The 10,390-nt window shown below is 34.9% G+C and overlaps 1 protein-coding gene across 1 annotated transcript; it reads right to left on the bottom strand.

Annotated features, from left to right (window-relative positions):
* Positions 1-614: 614 nt before the first annotated feature.
* Positions 615-2,814, bottom strand: LOC116105355 (DNA polymerase eta-like). The gene is given in 5 exon segments (XM_031391788.1): positions 615-784; positions 844-941; positions 1,037-1,157; positions 1,767-1,808; positions 2,772-2,814. Coding segments are annotated over 5 exon segments (474 nt in total).
* Between the last annotated feature and the right edge of the window lie 7,576 nt (positions 2,815-10,390).

The following is a 10,390-nucleotide window of genomic DNA, read 5'->3' as shown; positions in this document are numbered from 1 at the left end:
TTAAAATAATAAGTATAGCATTTAGAAAAAGGAAATTTTTAATTGAAATTTTTTTTAATGATATAATAACTAAAATTAATAATAAAAAATGCAAATTACAAATTTAAGAAATATAATAAAAAATCTTTAAAAAAAAAAAAAAGATAGGTGTACTTTATTAGATAAATTATTTGTTTACTTTGTCCCTTAGCTACCCATGATTAATTTTGCTATCATATGATACAAAAAAGATAAAACTCTTATTTTTAATATATGATTAAATTTCAATGCATTTTCAACTTTATCCCTTCATCTAAAAGATTAAGCTAATGATAGTTACTTTTGGATGAAAATATTACTATATTACAACGTTTGAGCTTGTAACGTCACTTGTTTAAACCTTTAAGTCTAACTGTTACTTACATTAAACTTAAAGGGTGTTTTTGTTTTAAAGCTATGTACACAAGTATCAACTAGAGTGCATTTTCACTAAACAACTTATGCTAAGAGCAAGAGTTTGAGAGTTCGAATGGTTAATGAAGTTAACATCTTGGTGGTTTTTCCTGTTATGCTTTGAGATATTTGTATTGAAACCATATGTCTAAAGATCCGTATTAAGCTGTCATCGAGTTTATTCACTCGTGTGATTTAAGAGCTTCCTCATCTACCACTTCCAAGCTCTCTAGAGGAGTTTCCGGTAGCATAGCTTCTGCAGCATCAGTAAGATCGAGATACACTTTATCAATTGAAGCTCTCTCACAACGACCCTTCCTTGAAAGAAAGGACTGCAAATTTGATCAAAGTTGTCATAAGATCCATTAAAATTGCATTTTAAATCCATATACCTCTAAAACCACAAGGCATTCCGATATGTAATCAGATCAGCTTTACCATGGGCTACAGGGACTTGGACTAGCTCAATTTGCGGACAAACTTCCTCTGCCTCAAAACCTCTCATTGAACTGAAAATCAAGCACAAGATATTTGAATCTAATGTATTTCTGGAAAGTATTTTGTCACCAAATAAAAAGTTCCTCAGAAAGTAACTAAAACTTACCACTTTGCACCATATTTCCGGGCCTCAAAGCTAACAGCTATCAGGGCCCCATCTTTCCACTCATTGTACTGCACCACAGCAGAAGGTAAACCCCTTAAATGCGGTTGTTTTCTCTGCTCCACTGCATTGAAAATATCACATTTTCGGAGCAGAACAAACTACAGCATTACTAATGCAAGGAAATATGAACAGAAAGACATGTAAGTTTACAAACAGAAGAGCATTTTCTGCAAAACAAAGTAAATAATCATTGTTAGAATCCAAAGTAAAAAATACACCTTCAATACTGTAACTTCATTGTCACTATCAGTAGCAATTCTTACAAGTCAAATGCATTAACTAATCCTCAGTCTTCAAAAAAGTAGTTTCTTTTTCCAATTATTCAACCATCAATAACATTACTCCAGAGAATTATCGAAGTTTAGTTGTTTAAAGATTTTAATTGAAATATGAGTTATTTCGTCGTGATTCCAGACTTTTTGTTTGTGGATTTGAGCCGCTAGGCTACAGCATATGCAATGCCTACCTTACTTCACAAACAAAATTCAATTAAACTGAAAATACACAACGAAAAGCCAGAATTTACTCCTAAACAATGAACTTATTCTCTAGAATTCATCAAAATTTCATCGAACTCAAAACAAACAGTGATTTTCTCAATTACACATCTATTAAAATACAAAGAGAGAGAGAGAGAGAGAGAGAGAGAGAGAGAGAGAATTGGAAGGACCTTGAACGTAGAAGCAGTTCATGTCGACGTGACCAGGGTCGTCTCAAGAATATTTGTGACCTTATACAAAAGTTATTTTGGGGGCCTTCTAATAATATAAGCATATATTAAAAAAATTATTTCAATTTTATTTTTCTTACCTTTTGAGATGCAAAATCACTAGGAGAGGTGGACAACGACCGACAGGCTAACGAGGTCAAGCTGGTGGGGTTTTTTGGAGAGCAGATGTTGGAGAAACGATGGGTGGTGAAATGGGTATTTCCAATGCTAGGATTGACTGAAAAATGCTTGAGAAGTCGCAACCCAAAAGGTATCGGTGGCCAGTGATTGGCGGAGTAAATAGATAAGGTATGATAGGGATTATGGTGAAAGGGCTGAGGGGAGGAAGATGGTGGTGTCAGAGAAGGCTAACAATGTCGGGTACATGCCAAAAAGGCCTAAAATGGTTGTCACGCACGGTGGAGTTTGGTAGCGAGAATCATAAAAAATTGGCCTAATCAATGGCTATCAAGGTTAGGAAAGCACTTGGGAAATGATAAAGAGATGATTTCGATCGATTTTGGTGAGAAAATCGACTTGAATCAACTCAAAATGGCCAATGGCGAAAGAGGGGTGGAGATAATTAGGTGAATATCGAATTTTGGGATTGAATTAGGGGTAAGCAATTTGAGATATATAAATGACCATTTTAGCCTTTCATTGTTAAAAGAAATTCAATGTGTTAATTTTGGGGTGTAAATTGGAATATATGAAACTAGAGGTACAAACTTTCTATTTTGTCAAACTTTGAATGGAAATATATATAAAAACTTTATAATAAATTTGGGCCCCTTTAGCTTCTTCTTTTTTTTTGGGTTGAATAAGAAATTATATACTATTTTCATTTTTATAATATATTCAAAAAAAATTATAAAAAAAATTGGCCCTCTTTTACCTTATTTTTTTTTGGGGGGGGGGGGGGGGGGGGGGGGGGGCCCTAGCCCTTGAGCCGGCCGTAGACGTGACCGATGATTCTGGCATCAGAAGATTGTGGTTTCGCCACTGGCATTTCTTTTCCCTCCACTTTCTTAGATGAAATAAAGTGGGAGCAAAAGGGGAAGAAGTCCCTCCTATTATTTTATATTAAGGGTAATTTAATTACCTCCTCCAAGGTTTGAGTAAGTATAATTGGACCCCATATTTTTCAAAATATTTTTATCACTCACTAATTTCATAATTTTTACAAGGACACCCCCGATTTTCTCAAAACTTCTCTTTGGTTTAGTCTTCTTCTTTCTCCTGTCCTTCATTTGCCATGGCTGGAAACGAACCCGATTGGAGTAGACTTTGTAAAGAACTCTTCTTCTCCATTGTCAAACTTCGAACTCAGGATGTGGGTAAGTGTATCTGATGAGTTTGACGTTAGTAAATTAATGAAGTGTCTACTTCTGCAAATGGGAAGAAGTTTTCTTTCGTCTTGAATGATGTGTGTCTGAAAGTCATGTTAATTGGAATGATTTGAGGGAATTATTGATCAATTGTGCTAGTGGAAGGGAAACTGTGGTTACTACATGTAGTAATCAAGTTGCCTCAATAATAGGCATTGTTGCTGTGTATGTCTTGAAAGGTCTTTCTCCTGAGGATTTTATATCGTTGTTTGTGAAATCGGCTTTTAAAGAAAGGGTAGTGAGAACTTTTCGAGAGCGTACTTTATCAAAATACATGTAAGCATGATTGGATGTTGATAAAAGATTCTGACAAATTGAGGCTACTAGAACATAGGACAGGTTACATCCGGCCATGTTGAAATTAAGTTACGATCATTTGCCAAGTCACTTGCAACGATGTTTTGCATATTGTTCATTATTTAACAGTAATTACCTAGTCCATTATTGGATGGAGTTTGGTTTTCTTGCATCCCCTAACAAAAACGAAGAGTTGGAAGATGTTGGATTGCGATATCTGAAGGAATTACTTCAAGGTGTTTCTTTCAAGATATTGAAGATCACGATTTATTGCTTCATTTTTAAAATGCATGGCCTTGTGCAGGATCTTGCAATATTGCCCAAATTGTTCGACCCTTCTCATTTATTGACACTCAACATTCTAAGAAAGTTGCAGAACTCATAAAGAACTTAAGAGCTACTCGGACCATTTGTTTCCAAGTTTACAGTCCAAGAATGTTACTCAATCCTTCGTTAGTAATTGCATATCAAATTCTAAATACCTCCGGCCATTATGATTAAATGGTCTTCGATTCGAGGAGCTGCCAGACTCAGCCTCTTCATTGAAATATTTGAGATGTCTTATCTTCAAACTCCATTATAGAGGAGCTTCCAGAGTCAATTTCTAAGCTCTAGATATGTTGCAAACTTTGAGACTTCGTGGATGTTCAAGCTTGAAGAAGTTACCTACCAATATGCAGAACATGACTGTATGGGCCAAAAATTGTATTGAGTCTGATGAGATTTAATAACGAAATAAACATATTATAGCCCAGTGCCTTAACCTAATTCTAGTTAGGCCTACGCTTAAATGCACTCTGTGAACTGACCACTCCATGAGATGGACTAACTTACAAGTTAAGCTAAATCGGGCTCCAACACATTAGCCCACTTTCGTCCCAAAATAGGAATCAGAATCCTGTCACCTTCCGAATTCATTCAAGATCTAGTATCTTACATGAATTAGTAGTACTCTTGAACTGATAAATACGGGTGGGATAAATAATCCGAAAACCAAACCGAACAGGTAACCGATCTGAAACCGAACCGAAAATTAGGTTTTTTTGCAAACCGATTCAGTTTTCGGTTTGCAAAATTCAAAAAACCGGAAAATGGATTCGGTTTTCGGTTTGGAATATTTTCCAAACTGGTTTTACCCTAACTATATAAGAAAAAAAAAAATTCACTCAGATCTCTACTTCTCTATTTCTCTTCAGTCTTCTCCGCCTCCAAATCTCCACACTTCCAGTCTTCCATACTGCACACTCCATCCACACCGTGAGCAGACTCCAATACTCCACTCTTCATCAGTCACTCCACTGTCCAATCACCAGTGTCCACTCCATCTTCATTCTTCATTTCTTCACACGTTCGCCAGCACCCAGCAGACTCCACTCTCCAGTCACACCACTGTCCCACCGTGAGCAGACTCCACTCTCCAAGCTTCGATCTTCACAATCCACACTTCATAGTCTCCAATCGTCGCACTTTGCCAGCATCCAACAGGGCCACGCTGCCAGCAACAGTCTCCAGAACAACCACCCAGCACCCACTCACCCAACAGTCTCCACCATCGCTGCTAAGTGGTAAGATCCGAGCACTTACAATTAATTTAATAACTTAAAATTGATGATTGAAAATTCTTTAACACCGAACATGGATACAACAAATACAATTCCCCAGCAATATTAATTTTATTTGTCTATCTAATTCACAAAGACAAAAACCATAAAAAAGTTAAAAAAAAAAAAAAAAAAAAAAGCATTCTCTGCTGGTTGTCTATCTTTGTTTGTCTATCTAATTGATGATTAGCCTGTATTGTGAGTTCAATGTGGGTGAATTGATGATGTTTTTTGTTGGTATAGTGGGTTTTTTGGGTGATCTTGCTTGCTATAGGTTCTTCTTATGGGCTGTTGGGTTTTTGGTCCTGGCTGTTTGTTCTGTTTTTTGCTAGTGTAAGGCCTTGGTGGATGGTTTCTTTGCTGGCTGTTCTGGTGTCTTGTTTGCCGCGATCTGTGAGCTAGTTTATGGCTATAAATTTTTTGTTTTGTTTTCTTTGTTTGGTGATTATATAAAACTGAGTTTAGGAGAGTAATGGTCCTAGAACTTGCGATAAAGCTGTAAATGTGAGGGAAAAAAATTGATAAATTTCCTAGGAGGAGCCATTAGTTTATTGATGGGGTGGATTAGAGTATCCTGAAATGATTCTAAATTGTAATGAATTGTCTAGTAATAGTTATTATGCTAAGTTTATGTTATCAAGATCGGTATTTAATAAGTTGTAGTTGAATTATTTATGCCTATAATATCTCAAATCATTGGAATTTGTTAAGATATAGAATTGATCAAAATTCTAAATAATTAGTACCTGTTACAAGAATTTGGACCCTAATAATATTTTTGTTAAGTTTTCAAAGATATATTGACACAAACACAAGATATCTATACATAATTTAATGTCAAGATTTTATCATTTATTAATATTTATAGTTGTTAATTGCAGATGATGATCTTCTTCGTGTGCCATTAACTAATCCAGGGAGTGCGGAATCAAGAGACTCCACTAACACCAACATTGTGGGATGAAGATGATTTATGTTATGTTAAGTTTTTGTAATTTGTAATTTTATGGTATGTTTAGTTTAACATTGCCAAATTAAATTTATGTTATGTTTTTGAGTTTATTAATGAGTATTGACTATTGAGTAATGTGTAATTGAATTCTTTATGTTCTTATTCCATATTCTGGATTCAGTATCTGCAAATAGGTAATTTAATGTATTTTCATACAAAGAATACAACAATTATACCAAAATAAAAGAGAAAAATAGGATGAAATTATATATAAAATAATAAATATTTGAATTTAGGGACTTAAATGTAAAAATATCATAATTTTAGGGGGTAATTGTAAACCGGTTTGAAAACCAGTTAACCGAACCAAATATTTGATTTAGTTTACAAATGGTTTATCATCGAAAACCAGTCCGGTTTCAGTTTGCATTTTGACTGAACTGAATAACTGGTTCGGTTTCCGGTTATCCAAATCCGATTCGGTTAATCAGATTTTCCCACCCCTACTGATAAAGGCAAGAAACAAGATTCTTCCTAATTCGGACTCGCTTGCCAAATAGAATTCAAAGTTCTACTAGGACTCAACCTCTCTTAAGCTCCTATATAAACATAGGTCCCCTCTCATTATGCATCACAAATAGCTAAAGCTTTAGCTCCTAAATTCTTGCTCTAAAAAAATCATCGTCTTTCCTCACTATAAAGCTTGGTTCCAACTAACTTTACCACCCTTCGCCTTCGCAAAGTTGTGCTTCAGCCACTTTATGTTAGTCTTGCCCTAGCCACATTACAGTAAACTCTTTCCCCCTCTCAACCCTCACCCCTTCTCAACACCTCACTAAACTTGTATTCAATCGTGCTGACTTGGCCTTTAATAGTGTTGATTTAAGCGTCGGAGTGTCTACGACAAACAACATACCAATATCCCCAAAGCCTGCATGTTCATTCTTTCTCTTTGTGCAAATCCATACGATTATCAAAGGCTCGCTTCTTATAAGATTCATCCCTTCCGAATCAACTGTAGATTTTACTGTCAACAATGACTAGTCTCAAATATTTGGAAACCACTTCAAAAGAGAGGCGTTTACCAAAAAACGGAATTGAATGTTTGAGCTCTTTTCGGCATTTGCACTAAAGCGACTGCCACCATCTGGTAACTTTGCCTGACAAAATGCAGAGTTTCAGCAGCCTCAAGAAATTGATTCTACAGGGTTGTTACAGCTTAATCTCGTTGCATCTTGGTATCAAACATCTGAAGAGATTGGAGAAGATGGTGATATACAATTGTCCGGAGCTTAATCTAAAGATTGATTTACAAGGCGAGGAAGAAGAAAAGTGCTTGAATAATCTGAATAATTTTTATTTTTTGTAATTCCTTGATTGATGATTCTGAATAATCTTGAAATAAAATATAGCTGAGTGTAGATAGCTTTTTCTAGTACTTTTTGTCAAACAATGTGATATACATAACTACTTTAATTACAAATCCTGCACAGAAGCTCAAGATGATTGGAAAATTCTTTTATTTATGATTCGTATACAACTACTTTACTAATCAGAAAGAAAAGAAATGAAAATTCTATACAGTATTCACCAATTACAAATTATATTATTTCAAAGATATTAGCTAACCCTTAAATGACAATTCCACATCGGATAGAAATGAGTTGAGTCTTGGCTCATTACGCTCTTTAGTCCATAAAATTGTGGTGTAGACAAAGAAGTAGAAGAATTGATAAGAAGGAAGTGGAACTTAACTTGCTCATTGCTCCTTTTAGTCCATAAAATTGTAGGGTATAGTCCCCTCTCTTCAGTAGAGGTTGCTGCTCCATCGGCCAAGTCAAGTTTATCAACTGTACTTCTGTTGTTGTTTAGGTCCAGGAATAATTGAATATTGATAACAATGATAATGAACCCTTATGAGCTTTGTGATCCATGCGCATGCTTAGGCCTTTTTCAACGCTCCAGCCTATGGTTTACCATTGGTATTGGCCCAAATCACGAGTTTTTAATAACTCGGACAAGCTGATTTGATGGGCCCTGGTTGTTTGTGTTTTAGCTCACCCTTAAATTATACTTACATTTTGTTTCATCTCCAAAAGTTTTTGTAAGAGACGAGCAATATCACTAACGGATATATATGACATAATAATCAATAATATTATATTTACAAAAAAAAAATCTTATAATAATTTTCATATAAAGTAAGGTGAAAAAAAATGAATAAAAGAGTAAAATAAAAAGTCAAACTCATTATATTCACTCTTTTATTCATTTTTTATCACATCACTTTATTTGAAAATTCTTGTAAGACTTCTTTGGAAATACAATATTACTCCACAATAATTGATCGATACAATAATCTATTTTGTAATAAAACAAATCCAACCAATTCTTGGCTAAATTTTAGATGTAATTGACAGGACTTTTCGCAAGTGTACAAAATCATTAAAGTAATATAGTATGAAAATAAAGATATTGAACCCTAGAAAATCACTATTTACCAATTACCAAATGATTATTCCTATTTCTATTTGATTAGTTGAGAATTGATTGAATGAGAAAACTAAAAATAACAATTTTTAAACAAAACAAAGAAAATAAAGAAAACAAATTACAAATAAGAAAGGAAGCAAATTGTAAAACAATATGCCAAAACCTAAGTCATGGACTTCACACCAATTTACTCTTATATCTTAACAAATCATATACTATCATTGTTAAGCCTTTACTAAGACCAAATTCTCCAAAATTCCAATATTTTCTCTCGAACAATTATCGGATTAATCCTCTATTGACAACTCAAGATATTTCTAAATTGAATTTAGTTCTTAAGGGATCAATAAGCCTTTTGGAAATTAATACAAGTCTCACAAGTCATGTCTAATGTATATACTATTCACTCAACAAATAGTGTTTATTAGTTAGACTAATTAAATTTCATCTCTCGATCTCAACCTAATTCATTAGATCAATCAACTCTTGACACCAAAATAATTAAAGGTAATAAGAACAATAATAAATTTTTTGAAAAGAATTACTTAACAAAATTCAACATTAATCCATCAAAACATAAAGATAAATTGAGCTACATCGTAGCCCTAAAAAATTAATTTAGTTCATAATTAAATGAAAAAAAACAACAATTGAAAAATTGAAAGACATGAGTTCTAGAGAGGAATAAAAGAAAACTTCTCCATTGATGATCCGAAGCTCAAAGCGCAGATACTTCTATCTTAAAAATTTTAGCTAGCCTCCTTTCTTTCTCTCTACTTCCACGTCCCTAAAAAGTTAAACTCATTAATATATAGTGCAAGGCTTCTAGGGCCAATTCTGGAACAATAAAACTCAGCAAAGACCCTAGGTTCGTTTTTCTTTTCTTTTTTCCACATGGGGAGCATGAGATTTTGAATGCTGCAGTGCGCCCTTAAACTAGGGGGGGGGCAAAAAAAAAAAATTACCAAATGCTCCACCACGGCTGAACATTTTTAATGTTGTGGCACGCAAAGATGTCCAAAATGGAGCATGATAACTAGGGGTGAGCACGGGTAGCGGGTAGAACCGGAACCGGGGGTAAGAACCGGAACCGGAACCGGAACCTACCCAGAACCTGCACTGTGCGGGTAGGTTCCGGTTCCGGTTCCAATTTTTTGGAACCGCTACTGTGCGGTTCCGGTTCCGGTTCTTACCCCCGGAGGAACCGGAACCGGAACCGGAACCGGAACCTGTAAAAAGGGTACCCTGTTTGGAACCTGTAGGGGGTATCCTGTTTGGAACCTGTTTGGAACCTACATAGTCCCACATGCACACCGCTTTTAGTGAGTGGCCTCATAATTCAGAAAGAAGAATTGTACAGTCTGTTACAAGTGCGTGTGGATGAGGACTGTCCCCAGAATTAGAGAATTCACTCACACGGCCAAGGCTCCAAATCCATGCCTCAACCGAGTCCGATCGGGAAGAATAGAAAGAAAGAATAGAAAAGAAAGAAAGAATAGAAAGAAAGAAAGAATAGAAAGAATAGAAAGAAAGAAAGAATAGAAAGAATAGAAAGAAAGACTAGAAAAGAAAGAAAGAAATAAAGAAAAAGAAACAAAAAACAGAATAAGAAAAATGGAAAAGAAAATGCATAATTTTTGCATTTGAGCATTTGCATCATGAATATGCATAATACCATGCTCATTATCATGTGTAGTGAAAAAAACTAGAAAACAAAGAGAAAAACAAAGAGCAAAACAAAGAGCAAAATAGAGAAAGAATAGATAAAGAACAGAGAAAGAACAGAGAAAGAACAGAGAGAAGAACAGAGAAAGAATAGAGAATACTTGGGAAATGAGTTGTAAAGAAAGAAAA

Source organism: Pistacia vera, unplaced genomic scaffold (assembly GCF_008641045.1).
Source record: "Pistacia vera cultivar Batoury unplaced genomic scaffold, PisVer_v2 Contig498, whole genome shotgun sequence".
Classification (NCBI taxonomy): domain Eukaryota; kingdom Viridiplantae; phylum Streptophyta; class Magnoliopsida; order Sapindales; family Anacardiaceae; genus Pistacia; species Pistacia vera.
The sequence above is the reverse complement of the archived record's forward strand: the minus strand, read 5'-3'. Positions and strand labels throughout refer to the sequence as shown.